The 20,315-nt window shown below is 51.1% G+C and overlaps 10 protein-coding genes and 1 non-coding gene across 11 annotated transcripts; 8 read left to right on the forward strand and 3 right to left on the reverse strand.

Moving 5' to 3' along the window:
* Positions 1-764: 764 nt before the first annotated feature.
* Positions 765-2,271, forward strand: PV10_08920 (uncharacterized protein; the record flags this gene model as incomplete). The annotated part of the gene is made up of 2 exons (XM_016374008.1): positions 765-1,365; positions 1,419-2,271. The coding sequence occupies 2 exons, from the start codon at positions 765-767 to the stop codon at positions 1,595-1,597; spliced, it is 780 nt and encodes a 259-aa protein (XP_016220919.1). The 3' UTR covers positions 1,598-2,271.
* Positions 2,272-3,777: 1,506 nt separating this feature from the next.
* On the forward strand, positions 3,778-7,274 carry PV10_08921 (uncharacterized protein; the record flags this gene model as incomplete). The annotated part of the gene is made up of 4 exons (XM_016374009.1): positions 3,778-3,849; positions 4,159-4,367; positions 4,422-4,519; positions 4,572-7,274. The coding sequence occupies 4 exons, from the start codon at positions 3,778-3,780 to the stop codon at positions 7,058-7,060; spliced, it is 2,868 nt and encodes a 955-aa protein (XP_016220920.1). The 3' UTR covers positions 7,061-7,274.
* Positions 7,275-10,165: 2,891 nt separating this feature from the next.
* On the forward strand, positions 10,166-12,775 carry PV10_08922 (L-serine ammonia-lyase). Its single transcript, XM_016374010.1, has one exon. The coding sequence runs from the start codon at positions 10,299-10,301 to the stop codon at positions 12,486-12,488; it is 2,190 nt and encodes a 729-aa protein (XP_016220921.1). The 5' UTR covers positions 10,166-10,298; the 3' UTR covers positions 12,489-12,775.
* On the reverse strand, positions 11,629-13,381 carry PV10_08923 (uncharacterized protein). The gene has a single exon (XM_016374011.1). The coding sequence runs from the start codon at positions 13,347-13,349 to the stop codon at positions 12,825-12,827; it is 525 nt and encodes a 174-aa protein (XP_016220922.1). The 5' UTR covers positions 13,350-13,381; the 3' UTR covers positions 11,629-12,824.
* A 254-nt stretch (positions 13,382-13,635) lies between these two features.
* On the forward strand, positions 13,636-13,938 carry PV10_08924 (uncharacterized protein; the record flags this gene model as incomplete). The annotated part of the gene is made up of 3 exons (XM_016374012.1): positions 13,636-13,675; positions 13,731-13,811; positions 13,871-13,938. The coding sequence occupies 3 exons, from the start codon at positions 13,636-13,638 to the stop codon at positions 13,936-13,938; spliced, it is 189 nt and encodes a 62-aa protein (XP_016220923.1).
* On the forward strand, positions 13,904-14,248 carry PV10_08925 (uncharacterized protein; the record flags this gene model as incomplete). The annotated part of the gene is made up of 1 exon (XM_016374013.1): positions 13,904-14,248. One exon carries the CDS (start codon positions 13,904-13,906, stop codon positions 14,246-14,248), a length of 345 nt encoding a protein of 114 aa, XP_016220924.1.
* A 576-nt stretch (positions 14,249-14,824) lies between these two features.
* PV10_08926 (uncharacterized protein) lies at positions 14,825-15,890 on the forward strand (the record flags this gene model as incomplete). Its single annotated transcript, XM_016374014.1, has 2 exons — positions 14,825-15,622; positions 15,672-15,890. The coding sequence occupies 2 exons, from the start codon at positions 14,825-14,827 to the stop codon at positions 15,888-15,890; spliced, it is 1,017 nt and encodes a 338-aa protein (XP_016220925.1).
* On the reverse strand, positions 15,752-16,794 carry PV10_08927 (uncharacterized protein). Its single transcript, XM_016374015.1, has 2 exons — positions 16,746-16,794; positions 15,752-16,651 (listed from the first exon to the last, which is right to left on the reverse strand). The coding sequence occupies exons 1-2, from the start codon at positions 16,777-16,779 to the stop codon at positions 15,885-15,887; spliced, it is 801 nt and encodes a 266-aa protein (XP_016220926.1). The 5' UTR covers positions 16,780-16,794; the 3' UTR covers positions 15,752-15,884.
* A 219-nt stretch (positions 16,795-17,013) lies between these two features.
* On the forward strand, positions 17,014-17,094 carry PV10_08928. Its single transcript has one exon. It is a non-coding gene; the product is annotated as a tRNA-Arg (tRNA).
* Positions 17,095-17,532: 438 nt separating this feature from the next.
* On the reverse strand, positions 17,533-18,668 carry PV10_08929 (uncharacterized protein; the record flags this gene model as incomplete). Its single annotated transcript, XM_016374016.1, has 3 exons — positions 17,533-18,004; positions 18,036-18,352; positions 18,537-18,668. 3 exons carry the CDS (start codon positions 18,666-18,668, stop codon positions 17,533-17,535), a joined length of 921 nt encoding a protein of 306 aa, XP_016220927.1.
* A 552-nt stretch (positions 18,669-19,220) lies between these two features.
* Positions 19,221-20,118, forward strand: PV10_08930 (uncharacterized protein). Its single transcript, XM_016374017.1, has 3 exons — positions 19,221-19,338; positions 19,396-19,440; positions 19,496-20,118. Exons 1-3 carry the CDS (start codon positions 19,326-19,328, stop codon positions 19,915-19,917), a joined length of 480 nt encoding a protein of 159 aa, XP_016220928.1. The 5' UTR covers positions 19,221-19,325; the 3' UTR covers positions 19,918-20,118.
* Positions 20,119-20,315: the final 197 nt, after the last annotated feature.

Genomic DNA, 20,315 nt, shown 5'->3' on the forward strand with positions numbered 1-20,315 from the left:
ATCCCCCCATTCCTTGGCTGAATTCTGGTCACGTGTCGGAATCTCGGCACTGCAGGTACGATCGCAGGAAGCGGGAAGAATCACGAGAAAACACGAAACCATTTGTCCGCACAGTGGCTGGAAAGGACAATCTTCCATTCCATGCGCTCATTCCTCGCTCGTTGCCAATCTCCAATCTGGTCCATCAGCATCATATCCAATGACATCGACACGAATGTAGTGTGTTGCTGACACCTTTGACCCTTGCTCGAGGAGGCGACAATTATTACAGATTCCTTAATAGCAAGTGATTGGATGGCATGACAAGCGAGGAGAAGTTGGTGGTCGGGAGGCGAGATGCCGAGGAGGTTTGTCCAATACGAGGGGCTCATAGTGGGCTGATTTGACTTTGGCGTCTCGCGTGGCCCCTTGGCCGCTGTTTTCCGTTTTCCGGGGTAGGATTTCCACACTCTTTGACTCCCAGACTCGCAGATTCTCGCCTAGAGGGTTTCTTTTGCAAGTCGCACTGCCCCGAGGGTCTCGAACTATGACTATTTGTAACCCGCCGGACCAGTAAACCTGTCAGCCTGGCTTCATGTCGTTCTTCTTCCACTCTGTCGCCCACACGGTGTGATCCTCATCGCTGTATACGGTATTTCTTGTCTGCCCATGTCGTGTCAACCCTCGTTCTTCTCGAGCAAATAGCACTCCACGCCCCATCGACCACCCTACCATACAGTCCACCGCCGCGGATAGAGCACCTGGCGCAGTTCCATCATCCCACCATGGTTTCCACCAGACATCACCCACGACCGTTTCCAGAGCCCACTACACCCACCCCCAATCGCGCGACCAACGGCACTGCATTGCCCAACTCGTCCTTGACCAAGACGAATGGCACGACTGATCCTCGAAAGGGGCTGGCGGACAAGACATCTTCAGTGGTTGAGGGAACAGGGTTCATCCACACCATAACACCTCTGACGATGATCTGGCTGTCGGTATCGGTACCTCTGGTGATATGGGACACCTTTTATATCTTCCTGCGGCCTCACACGATGCCGGGTGGTCGCTTGCATTATCCTGTGTGGAAACCATATGCCCTGTACGGCACAGTTGATTATATCTATGGCTGGCCCGCGTGGAACAGCCACAATGGCTTCACCGCCGCTCAAGGTGCCCTGAACGCCGTCGAAACGTCCATGTATATCTATTATCTCGTCGTCATCTTCCAGACGTCAGCCAAAGGTCTGTACACTTTTAGTGATTTTCATACCTTGGTACATGGGAGTCGCCACACCCGCCTCAGAGCGCCTGGGGTGGCCAAGGCCGTTATCATCTTGTTTTCCGCCACCATCATGACCTTGAGTAAGACGGTTCTATACTGTAAGTCCCCGTCTGGTTTGCGGCACGTGAATGCTTTGCTGAGAAACATCAAGGGCTGAATGAATACTACTCTGGATTTGCTAACATAGGACACAACTCGGCCTGGAATCTAGGCTGGCTGTGGATTCTGCCCAACGGCCTCTGGCTCGTGTTTCCAACCGTGTTGATCTACTTACTGGGTTGTGAGATCATCAATGGACTTGACGGATCACCGCATGAGAAGCAGGATTAATGATCAGGATGGAGATATGGCTCGGCCGTGGTAGTGCTGGCCTGTTGAGGATGATTGAGCAGGGACTCTGACGTTTAGGTGTAACCTTGCCCGACATGTTAGCGTCTCGACATGGCGTTTGGCCTGGAGTGGTCAGGCAGGCGAGCGCGGAAGACCGGACCACATGAATATATTATTAATGCATGAGAGTGCATCTGCATGCAATGACCATTTGACGCTGTTGCATGACTTAGCCACAGGACGAAAAGTCATTCAGAGGCCCTCGGCAGCTTGACAGGAAGTGGTGCAACGACGAGTGGCATGTTTACCGTCGTCAAACACAGCTTTCAGTTTCCAAGACCGAGGAGTCGACGGGTGACGCTGGGCTCTGCTTTGTGCACAAACCAGATTCCCTGCAAGGTTACATAGCCTGCAAACAGGTCGTTTGAATAATTGCCGATGGAAGAGGGGTACTACAGAGAACGACAAAACTTCAAGGGCCATTCGAGCGTACTGGGGCACATCAACAGCAGTCGAGGATGTCATGAAAAGCCGACAAATGCCCTAAAGGGAGCGGCCGCCTGCGGAGTTCCGGGCATCTGGTCTGATGGTCGTTGGGTCCTGGGAGCTTGGTAGCTGAAGAGCCCCTCGGCCTGGTAGCCTGTGGCAAGCTAGTGTAACTTTGCCTTCCCTAACTCCGCTATTAATACTAGTACTTAGTTACCCAGGTACTTTAGTATCTATAGGTACCTACCTCAACTAGGTGTGTATGACGTTAGCAATCGATGCCCTGATAGTGCAGCCTGTAGGTACCCATGCAGTAGCCTGTAGGTAGAAAAATCAAGTAGTCAGCAGGCACAAAGGTGGGTGTCGTGTCCACAGACTCCAGAATAATAAGTTCCAATGCTGACTCCCAGGGACCCAGCGCCATTCGCATCGGTGGCGTCCATCGACATGCGGGGAAACCAGGGACCCTGTAGCCAAGTTCGGGAGTTCCTTGGGCGCCTCGGGCTTACTCAACCTTGGGTTGGACTAGTAAGAGCTTCTACTCAGTGAAGTGAACTTGCGCATATTTTTACCCTCACTACAGTCAGTTGACCATGAAAAGGCCCGTGCCTGGTCTGGACATCAGTCCTGTCCGTCGTCAGATATATATTCGAGAAACTGTATGTACCGCAGATATTGACCAGCTCTTTGTCTCATCTGCACCTGATCTGACCCATCATACTTGAACTGCTACAACCCCACCATGGCATTCCCACAGAAACCTGTGGATGACAATGACGCCTTGATATGAGTGTTGGGTCACATCAGATTTATCCAGTAGCCATATAGGAATGTGCCCCGTTTAAGCGACATGTAGTGGTACCTATAGCCAGGTATCTTGCGGGGTACATGAATCTGAGAACACTCCATCCTCCGCAAATCCAGCAGCTGAAAAGGTTGGATCGACAGACCCCAGATTACTACCACCTTGGACAAATGTAACATCGCTGCCGTTGTCCATTCTAGTCCAGTACTTTGAGCATGACTGCGCACTGGACAGACACTGACGCCGGCACTTTGCACAATTCTGCTTCAGTCCAACCCTCAGAGTCAAATTACACTCTCCGCCCTCTTCCGGCTCATCGACATGATCCCAGCCGGAAATCATAGTCTCTCTCGTCAAACCTTGTGAGCTGTAACCCCAAGTCCCTGGATGGACATTCTCCAGGATCGCTGCCACAAGGTCCACTTCAGCATAGATCTATTGAAGGGGCCCCGATGGCGTTTTCTAACATGACGATATCCAGTCGAGCTCCAGGTCCTTTCGATGGTGCAACATAAATAACATCTTCACTTTCCACATGTTCTATGTTGCTCTGGAGTCTCTCCTCCTCCTCTGTCATCGTCATCGTAACTTCCCCAGAACCAAACGTCACATAGTCGCACCTGCCTTGATTAGCTACTTAGTACTGGGAACTGTTACTGTTTCTTGCGCTGCACTGACAACCTCGCATTACGTTCCTCGCTCCATCATTCCGCGTCACTCTTTTTTTAGGATTCGCCAGAGACTCTGGTCTGAACGCCTCATTATCTCATTAGCCATACCATTTATGTTGCGGCTTATCTCTGTCCCACATCTATCTTAGGCCTGTGAAGGCGTCCAAAGGCGACCAATCTCTTAGCTTGAATATCAGAGCCACAACTCCGGCACCATCATGTGGCGGAAAACGACATTGGCCACGGCGTTGGCTCTGGCACCCTACCTTCAGCTTCATGTGAGAGCAAGTGTAAGTTGCCCGGGAATCATTACTCAAGTTTTGCTTTATTACATACGCCGTCCGCCATGGTGATGGTGTCAGATTCTGGCTGCGGCAACAACCACAGCTGGTCATCAATAAATCCCCGACCAACCCCTGGAGATGAAAGCCTTGCAGGGCCAAGTCCATCAGATCCAAGCCCTTCGGCCCCAAGCAAGCCCCTTGCCCCCTCCCCATCCCTCTCCCCGGCCCAAGATGCAGCTTGCTTTCTCCATCTTTTACCTCTTCAACACAACATTGACCAATTCCCTATACTTACCATCCTATCTCAAATTACAGCCCGTCGAACCCTACGACACTCTTTATCGAAGACAAGCCGCCCAGCCCTTCAACAACGACTACGATGGCCCCTTGTGGACCTCTCCTCCGAGCTACCCTTCGCCTTGGGGCTCAGGCTCTGGCGACTGGGGGAGCGCTTATGAAAAAGCCACCGCATTTGTCAGTCAGTTGACCTTGTTGGAAAAGGTCAATCTCACCACAGGCGTGGGGTAAGATATCGGCCCTCTTGTTATTCATCAGACGCTGACCATCACCCTCTCTAGCTGGGAGTCTGATCGTTGTGTGGGCAATATTGGCGCCATCCCACGCATGGGCCTTCCCAGTCTCTGTCTACAGGATTCACCTCTGGGTATCAGATTCGGTAAGCAGGCCTCCCCTCGACCATGGTCTGCAACGCTCACTGACCCCTCCAGCCGACCATGTTTCGGCATTTCCAGCGGGTGTCAACGTCGCCGCCACGTGGGACCGAAATCTAGCATATCTTCGGGGTCATGCTATGGGCGAAGAGTTCCGGGGTAAGGGTATCGATATCGCACTCGGTCCCGTCTGCGGTCCTCTGGGTCGCTCTCCAGAAGGTGGCAGAAATTGGGAAGGCTTTAGCCCAGACCCATATTTGACCGGCGCCTTGATCGCTCCCACCATCGAAGGAATTCAGGATGCTGGCGTCATTGCCACCACCAAACACTTTATCGCCAACGAGCAAGAGCATTTCCGCCAGGTTGGAGAATCTATTGGTTATGGCTACAACATCACCGCCACCCTCAGCTCCAACATCGACGACAAGACCATGCACGAGATTTATCTCTGGCCGTTCGCCGATGCAGTTCATGCCGGCACGGGCGCCATCATGTGTTCCTACCAACAGATCAACAATTCCTACGGCTGTGCCAACTCATACACCCTCAATCACTTGCTCAAGAACGAGCTCGGCTTCCAAGGTTTCATCATGTCCGATTGGCAAGCCCAGCATTCTGGCGTTGGGACCGCCTTGGCCGGCTTGGACATGACCATGCCAGGTGATACCCTCTTCAACACGGGCTACACCTACTGGGGGACAAATTTGACCGTTGCCGTCTTGAACGGCACAGTGCCCGAGTGGCGTGTCGACGACATGGCCGTCAGAATCATGGCAGCTTACTACTACGTCGGCCGTGATCAGTATTCTGTCCCCACCAACTTTGACTCGTGGAGTCGGGACACATATGCCCCTATCCACCCGGCCGACCCGAATTCTCCCCTCGGATTGAGGAATGAGCACGTCAATGTACAGGATGAGCATCGAGACATTATCCACCAAGTCGCAGCCAAATCCAATGTCCTGCTGAAAAACAATGGTGGATTGCCGCTCACCGGAAGCGAGAAAACAGTGGGCATTTTTGGATACGACGCAGGCAGCAACCCCTGGGGCCCCAACGGATGTCCCAATCGCAATTGTAACAATGGCACTCTGGCCATGGGATATGGCAGTGGCACGGCCGAATTCCCCTACCTCGTGACCCCTGAGCAAGCCCTGCAGCAATATATCCTGACCCAAACAAACGGAGAGGTCTCTGCCATCCTCGACAACTATGCCGACGCTCAGATCAAATCCCTCGCCAGCCAGGTTGATGTTGCCATTGTGTTTGCCAACGCTCAATCCGGCGAAGGATTCATCACCATCGACGGCAACACGGGCGATCGCAACAACCTGTCCCTCTGGGAGGGCGCTGAACGCTTGATTGAGAATGTCACGACCTTTAACCCCAATACAGTCGTTGTACTCCACACCGTCGGTCCTGTCAATGTATCAGCGTGGTATGACAACGAAAACGTCACCGCAATCGTTTGGGCGGGTTTGCCGGGACAGGAAAGTGGCAACGCCATAGTCGATGTTCTCTATGGACTTGTCAACCCCGGAGGCAAACTGCCATTCACCATTGCCCGCAACAGGGAGGATTTTGGGACGGACGTCATCTATGAACCCAACAATGGCCAGTTTGACGCTCCCCAGGACTACTTTTCCGAAGGTGTCTTTATCGACTATCGCCACCTCGACGCAAATGGCATTGAGCCCATTTACGAGTTTGGCTTTGGGCTCAGTTATACGACCTTTGAGTACTCCAACTTGGTCATCGCACCCGGAAATCCCGCTCCATACGTCCCTGGAAGTGGGCAGACGGGCCCGGCTCCAGTCCTCGGGTCGTCGAGCACCGATCCGTCGCTGTACTTGTTCCCCAACGAGACCATAACGTACCGTCCATACCTCTTCATCTACCCCTACTTGAATTCTACCGACCTCGAATCGTCTGCCGCTGATCCCGATTATGGTCTCCCCGCGGAGCAGTACATTCCTGACGGTGCAACAGATTCTTCTCCTCAGCCGATCCTACCTGCTGGTGGCGGTCCAGGCGGCAACCCCGGGCTGTGGGAGGTTGTGGCTACCGTATCTGCCACCATCACAAACACGGGAGATGTCGAAGGTGACGAGGTTGTTCAATTATATCTTAATCTTGGAGAAGATGAACCACCCAAAATTCTTCGTGGCTTTGGCCGATTGACCATTGCCCCTGGTGCGTCGTCTGTCTTTACTGCAGAGCTGACCCGGCGCGACGTTTCGACCTGGGATACTGCCACACAGAATTGGGTACAGGCGGCCAATCCCGTGGTGTATGTCGGTGCTTCCAGCAGAAACTTGCCTCTCAGTGGCAGTTTGAATGGTGGAAGTGGTGGGTCGCCTCCTCCACAATCAAGCATTGGCTATCACAGTCACGCAGAACCAAGCGTGACTGCTAGTGCGAGCGTGCCTGGCTCTTCGTTCACTCATCCAGGTCCTCCGCCCCAGTATTCGACTGGGAAGCCAGAGGAGAATACTTGGTCAGGTTGGCATGGAGGGAAGCCCCAGCCCACCAACAGTTGGCCATGAGAAGGCGGAGATGAGAGGCGCCCCAAAGTGGACAAAATTACGAATTATGTACAGGGGAATGAATGAGCGGTGTATCCCATCTGCATCGTTGCAAATAATCATGTCTGTTGAGGTTTGGCATGAGCATGTTGGAGCGTGCCTGGCGTCTAATGGATTCATTCATTTCATTGGCTTGCTCAAACAGATCTGGATCATTCATTCACGGGAGATGGTAGATAAGAATAGGTTTAATCATGATGATATTCTTGTTGAAACTCAGGAAGAACATTTCTGAGTTTTTAAGGTTGGTGCCTTGCGGGAAGAGAAGTTTATTCTCTCTGGCTCGTATTAAGATCTGCCGCTTTGGATCGAGGAATCTCAACAGGAATCGTGATGTCATGATTGATCAAATCGGTCTTCGCTGAAAAGACATGGCACTGGATGACTTTGGCTGGTGCATGGCCTTTGCGTTCAGTAATTGATACAATCTGAGCGCCAACTCCAGACTACGGTCAGTACTATTCATACATCCTGATTGTCAACTCCAGACCACGGTCACCGTACGTAGAGGTACCTCTCACAAGCATTGTCCACAGCGTGTTATAATCTCCCTTCAATCCCATGATTCAAGAAGAAGACATACCACCGTATCCTCAGGAATAAAATCTACGTGTTGGCATCCATCCACCAAGACCAAACACACACTTCATTGCTGAGGTGCAAATGCCAGGCAAATTCAAGAAACCGGCGGGAGGGGCCAATAGCAGTGGACCTCGCGTGGTATACTGGTTCCGGACAGACTTGCGACTACACGACTCACCGGCTTTTGATCACGCGCTTTCACTCAAGCCGTCAGTTCTGATCCCGCTGTGGTGCTGGGATCCTCACTATGTCTACCGACAGAGGGGGGCAGCGAATCGATGGAAGTTCCTGGTCGCCTGCATGCAAGACGTGTCGTCATCGCTGACCAAGTTGAACCCCAAGCAGAAACTACATGTTGTCAGACGTGCACCAACGCAGGTGATGCGACAATTGTTGACCAAATGGAAGATTGACGTGCTGGTGTTTGAGCGCGACACCGACGCCTACGGCCGCATGAGAGATGACAGCATCACAGAGATTGCCTCCAGCTTGGGCGTCAAGGTCGTCTCCATGTCTGGCAGGACCTTGTTCGACAGTGATTTGGTCGTTGAGAAGAATGGCGGAAAACCAACCATGAGCATGAAGCAGTTGGTCGAAGCAAGTTCCAAGATCGACGACGGCAAGCCCAAGAGACCTGTGGCCACGCCGTCGAGTTTGCCAGACCCTCTGGGAGACGAAGACATGGATTTGTCGTACCTGGACGACGGAGACGAGTTGGTCAAGGACGGTGGCTCGACCGAATCCATGGACTTTAACCTACCGCAGAGGACGTTGGGCGAGAAGAGCAACACCCAGTATGAGACGGGGATTATGGGTCCTAAAAAGGACTTTGCAGTCCCTACCCTGGAAGAAATGGGAATCGATCCCGCCATGGCGACCAGTCCCCACCAAGGTGGAGAGACGGCGGGACTGGCGTTGCTGCAAAAGTACATTGACGACGAGGAGTATATTGGTACGTTCGAGAAGCCCAAGACAGCACCATCCGACTTTGAGCCACAAGCCACCACCCTCTTGTCGCCTCACATGCACTTTGGCAGCGTGTCGGTGCGAAAGTTCTGGTGGGATGTACAAAACGTCTTAGAGAAGCGTCGCAAGCAAAAGAAACACAATAGTGATGAACCAGTCAATCTACCAGGGCAATTGCTGTTCAGAGACATGTATTTCGCCGCTCATGCTGCAGTTGGCTTCCAATTCGGACAGACGGTGGGAAACCCAGTGGCCAGATTCATCCCGTGGCATTTACAATCGAATTATGTCAAGGGTGAAAAGGACGGCAAACCTATCAGTGACGGCACATACATAGTGGACGATCCTGAAGCAGAAGCGTACTTCCAAAGGTGGAAACACGGTCGAACAGGGTTCCCGTGGATCGATGCTTTGATGCGACAGCTCAAAACTGAAGGATGGATCCATCACCTTGGAAGACACTCTGTCGCCTGTTTCCTGACTCGAGGAGGCTGTTATGTCAGCTGGGAACGAGGCGCCGAGGTGTTTGAAGAGTGGCTGATTGACCACGAAGTGGCGTGCAATGCCGGTAATTGGATGTGGTTGAGCTGTACCGCCTTCTTCAGCATGTTCTACCGCTGCTATTCACCTGTTGCGTTTGGAAAGAAGTGGGATCCTGAAGGTAATTTTGTCCGTCGATACGTGCCGGAGCTGGCCAAGTTTGATCAGAAGTACATCTATGAGCCGCACAAGGCGCCCATTGCGGACCAGAAAGCCTGGGGTTGTATGATCAAGGGTGATGGGACGGACCAGGGGACCAAGGAGATGAAGATCTATCCCAAACCAATGTTCGACTTTAATCAACGAAGACAGTTTTGTATCGACAAGATCAAAGAGGCATACGATGTGGGATTGTATGGCGATGACAAGAGAGTCGTCAACGGCGAGTGGAAGAAGATGTTTGATTTTGACGATAAGGGTGGCCAGCGCAAGGAACAAGGTATCGGGGAGCTGTCACAAGGGACCAAACGATCACGAAACCGCACAGACAACAACGATAACCACCGTCATGATGGTGAAGACGACACAGGAGAGAACGCTGACTTGGGTGATGAGTCAGGACATGACGATGAAAAAGAGCCAACGAGGAAAAAGGCGGCGAAGAAAGAGCAGCCAAAAAAGGGAAGTCAAAAGACTCTTGATGGACTGGTGAGCAGGTCGTCACGAATTTCATCTTAGTCCAATTCTCGTGGATTTCTCTGGGGTAATACGATCCACAAGGGCTTCGTGGCTTCTGAGAACAATGCCCTAAAACTCCCGACCTCAACTCCAACCAATAAAACACCATCAATCCAAGGTTGCAAATTCCTGGGCGGTCAGTGGGCCGAACGGGAGGATGAGCGGATGAAAGAGACACGAAGAGTGGAGCGGACTTCCGCCCCACAGGATTATATTTCCCTAAAGGGTTTAGCGTGTATATATCCCATCGATATCTAACCTGAACTGATACTGTGTGAATGCTTGTCGAGTCCAGACGCCCTTTGTCATTATCGTTGTTGTTTGTTAGATTCCTCCCATGTATTTCTTTCCAAGCTTGAGCTCGATCTATCTTGGACTGCAATCGTGCTGAGAGTAGATCCCGTTTGTGAGTCTCCCCACACCAGATCTTGCAATGGCCCATCATGCACATGCAAGAGCTTCTGCGTTGTTGGCGTGTAGACTCGCGAGACCTGCTCGTCGGCCGATTTGTGGTCAAACATGTCGGTCTATTGGAGGGTTTGGCGGGGTTGGCGCGAGTATGAATGGGAGATTACGCAATAGGTCTGCTCGACCGGTTGCGGGGGTGCCTGTCTATTCTCCTCAGAGTCTACGTGGGATGATGACAGCTGCACAACAACAATCATCAGATGAAGATGGAGATGGAAACAGTCAACGCGAAACCGACGAATCTTCAGAAGGCGACCAGGAACATGCCATCATCTCGGCATTCGATCTGTTCTCCGTCGGCATTGGACCGTCTTCATCACACACGGTGGGACCCATGCGGGCAGGAAATATCTTTGTCACCGATCTGATCGACGCCAACATTCTACCCAATGTCACACGGATCCGAATCTCTATCTACGGCAGTCTGGCTCTTACAGGGGAAGGCCACATGACGCCAAGCGCACTGCTTCTGGGTCTCGAAGGAGCAAATGTCGAGACCGTGGATACGGCATATGTGCCGGCGCGGTTTGAGGAGATCAAGAAAAGCAAGAAACTCATCCTGGCTGGATCAGGGTCCAGCGTCACCCGCGAGATTGATTTCGATTACAACCGTGATTTCATCTGGGAATGGGCCCGTAAACTGCCCATGCACAGCAACGGCATGCGGCTGCGAGTCTTTGACAAGAACGGTGACATGCTGGCCACAAATGATCTCTTTAGCGTCGGAGGTGGTTTTGTCATCAATGGCAAAATGTCCACCGCACCATCTCCAGAAGATGCATCCTCACAGGACAAATCTGGAGCGTCACCCGATTCAGCCTCCACGAATCGTGAGAATCACCCTGCCGACCTGACAGAGAACCTCTTTTACAAGGAGATCAATCGCTCAAACGCCAGTGGCGAGAGGAGGACGGGACTTGACCACGACTTGAGATCTCAAACACCCTCAACTGACCAAACCCAAGACCTTGTCACGACCCAACCTGGTTCCAAAGCGCTTGATGTCGAAAACGCAGACCAAGTCAAAAGCCCACCGCGACATGCTCCATATCTGTTTCGCAACGCCGCCGATCTCCTGGCACTATGTCGGCAGCACAACTTGACCATAGCCCAGTTGATGTACGAGAACGAAAAGGGGTTGGGTCTGCAAGACATGGAAATTTTTGACAAACTCTTCAATCTCTGGGATGTCATGGACAATTGTATTCGAGAAGGTGTGCAAGCACCGTCACACGCGGCATTGCCGGGAGCCCTCAAACTTCGACGTCGGGCCCCGGCTCTGTATCAACAGCTTACTCGAGGCCTGTACCCAGAGCATCACCAGGTACGGTCTCCATCTTCCGGCAGCTCCCCACAGCTGCAAGATTCTTCATCCACAGGAACGGACGCGGCGGCAATCGTGTCCCAAACAGGGGCGTCGAGTCAAGCCCCGACTACCAGACGCACCGCATCCTTTCCCCCACGTCGCCGTCAACCACGACTTCAAGGATCCCTAAATCATCCCATCTCCGTCTCCCCAGTAAGGAGCGCGACATTACCAGCCATGGACTATCTGACCGTCTATGCGATTGCCGTCAACGAGACCAACGCCGCCGGGGGTCGGGTGGTAACGGCACCCACCAACGGAGCGGCGGGCATCATTCCCGCCGTGCTAAAGTATGTGGTGGAATTTGTCAGTGACGATCCAGAGCGCGACATCCCCATTTTTCTGCTGACGGCAGCGGCGATCGCTTCACTTTTCAAACGCGGCGCCACAATTTCAGCTGCTGAAGGTGGATGTATGGCCGAGGTGGGCGTGGCATGTTCAATGGCCGCCGGTGCGTATGCCGCCTGCATGGGTGCCGGACCCGAGACCATCGAACAAGCTGCGGAAATCGGCATCGAGCACAACCTTGGTTTGACCTGTGACCCTGTCGCCGGGCTCGTCCAGGCTCCTTGTATTGAACGCAATGCCCTTGGCGCCGTCAAGGCCGTCGCCAGCGCCAACCTTGCCTTGAACAGCGTTGCCGGTCTTCAAAAGGTCTCGCTTGACGATGCCATCCGTGCCATGCGCCTCACTGCCAAAGGCATGAAAGACGAGTTCAAAGAGACCAGCCTCAGTGGCTTGGCCACCAGTGTCCCATTGAATATTCCTGTCAGTGTTCCGGATTGTTGATGGATTGCCAAATCTCAGGGAGCGGGAGGTGGAAATCTGAAAGCGTATATTTCCGCGTGTATTCACCTTGCGGGACAGGCTAGAATTGAAGCAAGGATGATGGTGACGGTGTCAATCTAGTGGGTTTCGAATTCCTAGGCTGTGACGACATGTCTTGACGTTCTGTTGTGGCGCACAACTGGCTGGAAGGTAATTGTTGGATAGAAAAAGGCTGTAGCTTATCGAGGATAATGAAAGTCCAATGGATCAGGACGCTGCGGGCTCGTCCTTGCAGCTTTGGATTGTGTGATCGAGAACGATTCCACAACGTCATGACCTTCTGACCAGATTCCAAGCTCATTCGCCCACGAATGCCATGCTCTTCCTCAATTCTCTCTCGCGTTGTTTGCTCTGTAACTCGAGCCTGTCAATGGCATATTGCAGTCTCTCTTTCTTCTGTTGTAAACGCTTCATCTCGAGTGATTTGGTGTCGGACAGACCAGTCCCGGAGGAGGCGGTGGATTTGAGACTTCGAAAGGGCAGAGTGTTGCCACCAAGGCTTGAGTTCCTCCGATCATTGTTTAGTCTACCTTCCAGTAGTTCTGATCTCGCCTGTAGACTAGCCTCTTTTCTCTCAAGTTGGTGAACATGTCTCTCGGCAGTGGACACTAACTGGTGAATCGCAGGAACTATTTCATCAACCAGGGATTGTTGTGCCTCTTTCAGGGTAGGCTCGGCCAGGAGTTCAAAATGTTGTTGAGTCTGGAGAACCTTGCATAGACGAGGAAAGTCAGATACGCCTTGATCGAGGATGGAGATGCTGGAATCTAGCAGAGACAGCGAGGATTTCAATGAGGTAACGGCGGACCCTAAAGATGCCATGATGAGGAGGAATATAGGGACGGTGCTGAAATGATCTGTGATCGTTCGTTCTTTATCAGGTCCCTCAGTAAACAACTTTTGCATGCGTCAGTCCCCCGCGACGCGTCCGGCCACCGGCAGAACTGATTTTCCGAGTCCTTATGACAAACTCAACCAACCTGCCAAGATCATATCCAAATCCGGTTAGATTCTTCAAAGCTTCAGGAACATGAACGTGAGAGCTCAACCTGACCGATGAACGTTGATTGAAGGCAAACCCGTCACCGTCCACCATCGCTCCTTCAAAATGGTTCGCTTTCTCCCCAAGAAGTTCCCCGGCAAAGTTGGTGAGCTGCTCCCTTTTCCTGGACCGCCCGAACGTTGAAATTGACTCTATGACAGCCGAGCCCATGATCCCCTTCTACGCAGCAGGTCTCATTGTCCTGTGGGCAGTCAACTCGGGCGCCAATGCCATGATGGCCTGTAAGTCGTTTCTATCAATCTTAGGGTTTATGGCAGTGTTGCTAATCCTGGGTCAACAGCGGACGAGTTCAAGAACGACCCCCGAAACCCTAATGCCAAAGCCGATTCAAAGCCAGCACAACATTAAACCTTTGATCCAAACATTATACGCATGGAAAAGACCAAGGTCGGATGAGCGTCTATCAGCGAGCTCAGTCGCGGGCTATTGTACATACATCAGGCATAGACATGTTTTGAGAAAATGGAAAAACCGCAAAGAACAAGTGTCTTTGGTCAAATTGGCCGTGATTCACTCTGAAAGCCCTGTCTTTCGCGACTTTTTTTCTTACGTGAGGGATGAATCGTGGAGATATACGCACTTTGTGAATCAATCGATCTCTGGACCATCGTTTCAAGCAGGTGGACAAGGTCACTGTTCGATCAAACTACCATTCTGATACAAGTTCGCCGAGTACCCAATGGTGCCAGTTCCCTTGGATTGAGTCCTATTACCGTTGCTTCTAACACTATCTCGTGATAAAATGGCCGATATTGAGGGAGTCGCACCACATGAACTTGCGTGAAAGTCTTCGAACACAGATGGAATCACATCACCCTATATCACGTGACCGGCTTCAATATATACCGTGTTTGTTGGCCATGGATCACAATTCGTGATATTAATTCATTATACAATCAGGCTAGCTCTGATAGCAAGATAGTAGATGCCCTTGTCAGAAATGACCACCGTTAGAATACGCTTCAAGGTTTCTGACATGCCGTGGCTGATCCAGTTTGGTTAATTCGGACCTCGGCAATAGACGTACTCTATCGGGAGGTTGAATACTTCAGATTGATCTTTCTTCTCTTGTTTTCTATAATGTTTCGCCTATGAAAGCAAAATATTCCTGTAGGTCTTCTACATGTAGACATACAGCAATACTCTAGACATTGACCCTTTGTCGACTTCCCGAGGTTGAGTGAACGACGGCTCAAGATCAGCACCGTGCAAAATCAACACTTCAGAACCCAAAATGAAGGCGATTCACCTTCGAGAATTTGTGAAATCCAATTCGGACCTTGCCGTCATAGACATTCCAGATCCAATTCCGTCGTCCACAGATGCAGTTGTGACCATTACCCACAGTGCACTCAATCACGTCGATCTGCTATATGCACGCGGGTTGCATCAAAACAACCATATCGGTCTGGTCAAACCACCTTTTACACTCGGCCTCGAGTTCGCAGGCATTGTGAAGTCTGCCCCTCCACAGTCCGGGTTCAAAGCAGGGGATAAAGTCTGGGGATCGTCAGTTGGTTGTTTCGCGGAGCAGATCGCCGTGCCTGCCAAAAATCTCCAGCGCCTACCGGCGGGCTGGTCGCTGCGCGATGCTGCCGGACTCGGGGCTGGAACGGTGCCAGTCAGTTACGGTGCACTGGTACGTGTGGGAGGTCTCAAGAAGGGCCAAGTGGTTCTGGTCCATGCTGCGGCCGGCGGACTCGGTGTCGCGGCCGTGCAAATCGCAAAAGCTATCGGGGCCAAGGTGATTGGTACCGTGGGAAGTGAGGAAAAGGCTGTGCCGATAAGAAAGTTGGGTATTCTAGGTGTGGTCAGGTACGATCAAGAAGGGTGGGAGAAGGAAGTGCTGAAATTGACCGACGGCGTGGGCGTCGATTCCATCTACGATACTGTGGGCCTCGTGAGCAAGAGTCTCAGGTGTCTCAAGTTTGGAGGAAATATTGTGATTGCAGGGTTTGCAGGCTTGGGCGGTAAGATGGAAACGCTGGCCATGAATCGCGTGTTGTTGCGAGGGGCCAAATTGTTGGGCTACGTGAGTCTGCACCTCCCAGGTGCTATGGGTGATTGCTGACATGAAGCAGAGATACGGCGAGACGGGAAGACGACATCCAGAGGAGAATGAACTCATCTGGAGAGAACTCAACGAGCTGCTAGCCACAGGCAACATCCAACCCGTCATATATGGATCATATTCTGGACTAGAGAGCATCCCAGCGGCTCTAGATGATCTGGCAGCGAGGAAAGTCTACGGCAAAGCTGTGATTGAAATCCAACCCGAACCTCAGGTTGCCAAATTATAATGAAATTTGGTGAAATATCCTGCCTGGTGCCATCAGTTCATCACGAGTCCACCATCTACCACGAGCTGCTGTCCGGTGATGCCACTTGCCCATGGACTGGCAAAAAAACAGGACAGCACCAGCCAGATCATCCGGAGTCGTCACCTTTCTCAATGGCGTCACGCCCTTGATATGGTCAAACACCTCCCTGGGCGTAGAGGCTGAAGCATCAGTGATATCCAGCAGTCCTCCGGCGACGAGATTGACCGTTACACCCTTGGGCCCAAGATCAGCGGCCGAAGTCCTGGTAAACGCCAGTAGAGCCCCCTTGGCCGCCGTGTAATCATGATAGGGCACCACGGGGTTCTGAAACAGGTTCGTGCCGATGTTGATGATGCGACCGAAACCAGAGAGTTCGAACCCCGGAATCGCCGCTTGTGTGGTGTTTAGTGTACCCTTGAGGAAGCCTTGCAACTGCGTGTCGAAATGAGACCATGACAGATCTGCAATCTTGGGTCTCGCGTCGCCGTTGAACGCAAAGTTCCCCACGATTGCGTTGTTGACCACCGTAGTAATGGGTCTACCGTAGTGATTCTCCGCGGCGGCAAAGAGAGCTTTGACTTGTGTAGGGTCAGTGACGTCTGCTCGCACAGCCACCGCATCCAGATCTTTGGCGAGTAGTTCGATGGTCTCTGGGTCAGATCTAAAATAGTTGAGCACCACATAAGATCCTTCACGACGGAACGCGCGTGCAATGGCCAAACCAAGACCTCGAGAAGAACCTGGGGGTTCACGGAAGAATTAGTGTTTCATGTCAAAGTGGCCAATGGCCTGTTGTTGGCTTGTCCATCGAGAAACGATGAATTGGCGGTTTACCTGTAACCAGCACGACTTGATCTTTGAGTTCCATCTCTTTGTATTTGTTCCCTCTAAGCTGGGAAAGGGTAAAGTCAATTAGCAATGCTAATCATCGCAACAGGGAGTAACATGATATGCTTGGCACATCTGCTTGGTAGTGTCTCCGCACGGATCACCCCGCACAAAAACGCATTTTCATGATTTAAATTCACGAAAAATTCTACTAAAATTGCGCACGACATTGATACGTTAGGGTTCAAATTCTACGGTCACGTGGGCTACGTGGGCTCCGCTAGCTCAATGGTAGGGCGTCAGACTTCTATTTATGGTAATCTGAAGGCTGTGGGTTCGAGTCCCACGCGGAGTGCTCAAGCGCATCGTTTTTGCAGATTTTTGACATTCTTTTTGCATCTTTTTAGATTTTGAGATGCCAAGAGCTACAGTATAGTCCGTGACCCTGAACAACCCTCTATATCTATCCGAGTGAAGTTGGAGTGCCACGTGAGTGCCCTAGAGAGAAGTGCTCATGGGGAGGCTGCCCCGGAGAGAGTGTCCTGGAGAGAGTGTATAGGAGTGATTTCTAGAGCTCTGCAGGCGACTTAGCGTTAGTTGCAGCTGCTACTCGCTACGTATATTTTATAAGGACTAGTGAGATGATTTCATACATAGATCGGATTTAGCGTGTAGTCATGGCTTATTGGAGTATAGGGAACATGGATGTCGACTCATAAACAAATCTGATTAAGCACATAATATCAAGGCTACTAGTTTTGACAAACGTGACATGACCTGAATTCTCATCCTCTCATTCATTCCATGCCTCGTGCACAGTTTCAAGATCAACTGTACCTACCTCTCTGAGGTACTTTAGAATCTCTTTGCCATTCTTTTCTCTCTCAGTGTGTCCACTGCCAAAATACTCATAACGGTTTCGGTTCCCTTGCTCAGTCCTTTCAAACACGAAATCCTCCCACCGTGGATCGCGGGTGATGCCGAATCGGTGGTGACCACTACCGGGCCACGAGAGGAGCGGGCGTGATTTGCCGAATCCAGCTTTCCACCAGCCGTCACAATCATCAGTGATGGCCTTGTCTTCAAAGTGACGGACGATGATCTCGTCAAAGTCGTCGGTGGCTTCTTCTGATGGGTAGATGGCGAGATATCCTTGGCCTTGGACCTTGCGAATGACTTTGGCAATATAGGTTGCAGATATCTCGGTGTTGAGAGGGAATGTGCCACCTAGCCCGTTACTGTTGGCCTTGATATGGTTAGTGGAGCTGTAACATTGGACAGGTTATGCGTACTCACCTGCACCACGGCAAACCAGTTGGGGCAAACCAGTTGGATATCTTTGGTGCCATGATCCCAAAGTAAGTCTTGGGATATCCAATCGGACCGTCGGTCGCCCAATACTTGCTCAAAGCTCGTCCATCCTTGCCGATGGTTGGGAACAGTGGTAGGAAGTCATTCTTAAAGCCCGTCGCGGTGACAATGATGTCAACTCTTCTTTCTTTGCCATCTTCTGTCACCAAGCCATCGGCCGTCGCAAGAGAGATCCCCACATCATCAACATAATCCACTTTTGAACTTTGAATCGCTTCAATGTTTTTTTGCGTGGGGGCATTCTAGGACTTGGATTTGAGAATGTATTTGTTTCTCTGGCACGCTACTGATAAGAGGCGGGGTTGCGAAATGGTGACACCAAGGTCGTACGAAGGATACATCAATGTATAACGCAAACAATCAACATAAAGTTCTCCTACATATATCGGAAGAATGGCGTCTTAATGATAGATCGTAACTGCATACAATTGGTTGGTTCATTTGGACAGTATCTGGCTTTATATCAGACGAGCAGCAGTCGCGCAAACGAGACTCATTGAGCCGGGTTCGAGGAACAAAGAGGACCAACTCACCAGTAGCAAAAGCGGAAGCAAACATGATCAGTAGTGGGGTGCAGCCATTGCGAATTGCACGATATTTGGCTGTGATTACGAAATCTCGATTTGGAGGGGAATAAACTAGGTATTGGGAATGAATAACTAGGAATGATCATGTATCGAACGACACGAATGGATTTGAAGATGGCCTCTCGTCACAATAGCTGCCTAAAGGCTTGTAGTAGATCCAATGCTGTCACTCTGATGGATTATAGCGACAATAGCAAAAGAAACAGTAGTGAAGGGGACGAAGATGCCTCCTTGGTGCACTTCCGGTTGGAGGAAAACGCGAGCTGCGCCTCTTTTTATTCTTCTCATGTACTTCGTAATCAACCAGCCATCAGATTGGTTTGCCATCATCAGCCACAAGCGAGATATCCTAACCACAAGTGTGTTGGTGTTCTCAGTGTATGGAGTATTGTCCACGCAATGACGATACTCCTTCCCTTTTGGGATGTATTACGCCCCAATTGGGTCGAATCAACATTGGAATCCAAATCATCAAAGTCGAGATAGAAAATCAATTCTCTCATGCGGCCGCAGTTCAGAAACATAAATACCGAGTCAGAGACCCGTAGTCTCTCAGATTCAACATGCACAGCAATCTTCTTCAAGATAACTCCCATCATCAATCACACACAGTCTACGAATCACCGCCATGACATCCTCATGTAAGTCCCATCAAATCCGCGATTGATCATATGCACAGAGCTAAACAGATAACACAGTCCAAACTTCGATACCTTTGCCTGTAACGGCCAGTTTTGCCCCAGGTACGCCAGTGTCCATGACTCTAACGCATCATGACAGATTGCTAACTCCCTTTAGCATTCGCGGCCTATTTCATCCTCTTAAACCTCCGCACCAGCAAGGCTCGGGTTGAATCAAACACTTACATGGGCAATGATGTCGCCGCAACCAAACCCGACAATACCAAACAACCACTTCTTCCATCGCCTGCAGGCCACAGTCTGCAGATTGAGTCGAGGAGTCACAGCAATTACGTGGAAAATGTCCCCTTTGCCCTGCTATTGACGGCATTTGTCGAGGCCAATGGAGGGAATCCCAAAGCCTTGACCGTTTCCCTACTTGGTCTTTTATTCTTCCGAGTGGTTCACGTCGAATTTGGTCTTCGAGCCAAGAATGCACTTGGTTGGGGCAGACCAGTTGGATACTTTGGCACCTTGGCCTATGTTGCAGCGTTATCTGGCTATGGCGCATGGCTCGTTCGATCATTCTGGATTAATTGAGCTGCAAAGACGTCTATATCGTTGATGGCATCCGTTCCACCAGGATGGGATCAAAGTTGGAAAGAACCTTGAATATACAGGATAGAAATGGGAAAGGGCGTCCGTGTTTGATCTATTTTCACCTTTTCTGGACGGCAGGAGCATGTTTTCATATTCTATTTGCCTCTGCTCAACTGCGCCCACCACAATCTTAATCACTCACATCCCTATTTGTTGCCCATGCCTTTTGCTTCATGGCATATCCTCAACATGTATTTTCTCCTAGTCTGCGTCCCTATTCACAATCTCCGTCCTCTCTGACCTCACGAAACCAAAACTCCTCCCCTTTGTCTAATGCCGCCAAAGAATCCGATCCAGAACATGTTTTCACCTGCACAGTTTGCTGGACTGAACATGAA

The sequence above is a fragment of the Exophiala mesophila genome (genome assembly GCF_000836275.1).
Source record: "Exophiala mesophila strain CBS 40295 unplaced genomic scaffold supercont1.6, whole genome shotgun sequence".
NCBI classification, from domain to species: Eukaryota; Fungi; Ascomycota; class Eurotiomycetes; order Chaetothyriales; family Herpotrichiellaceae; genus Exophiala; species Exophiala mesophila.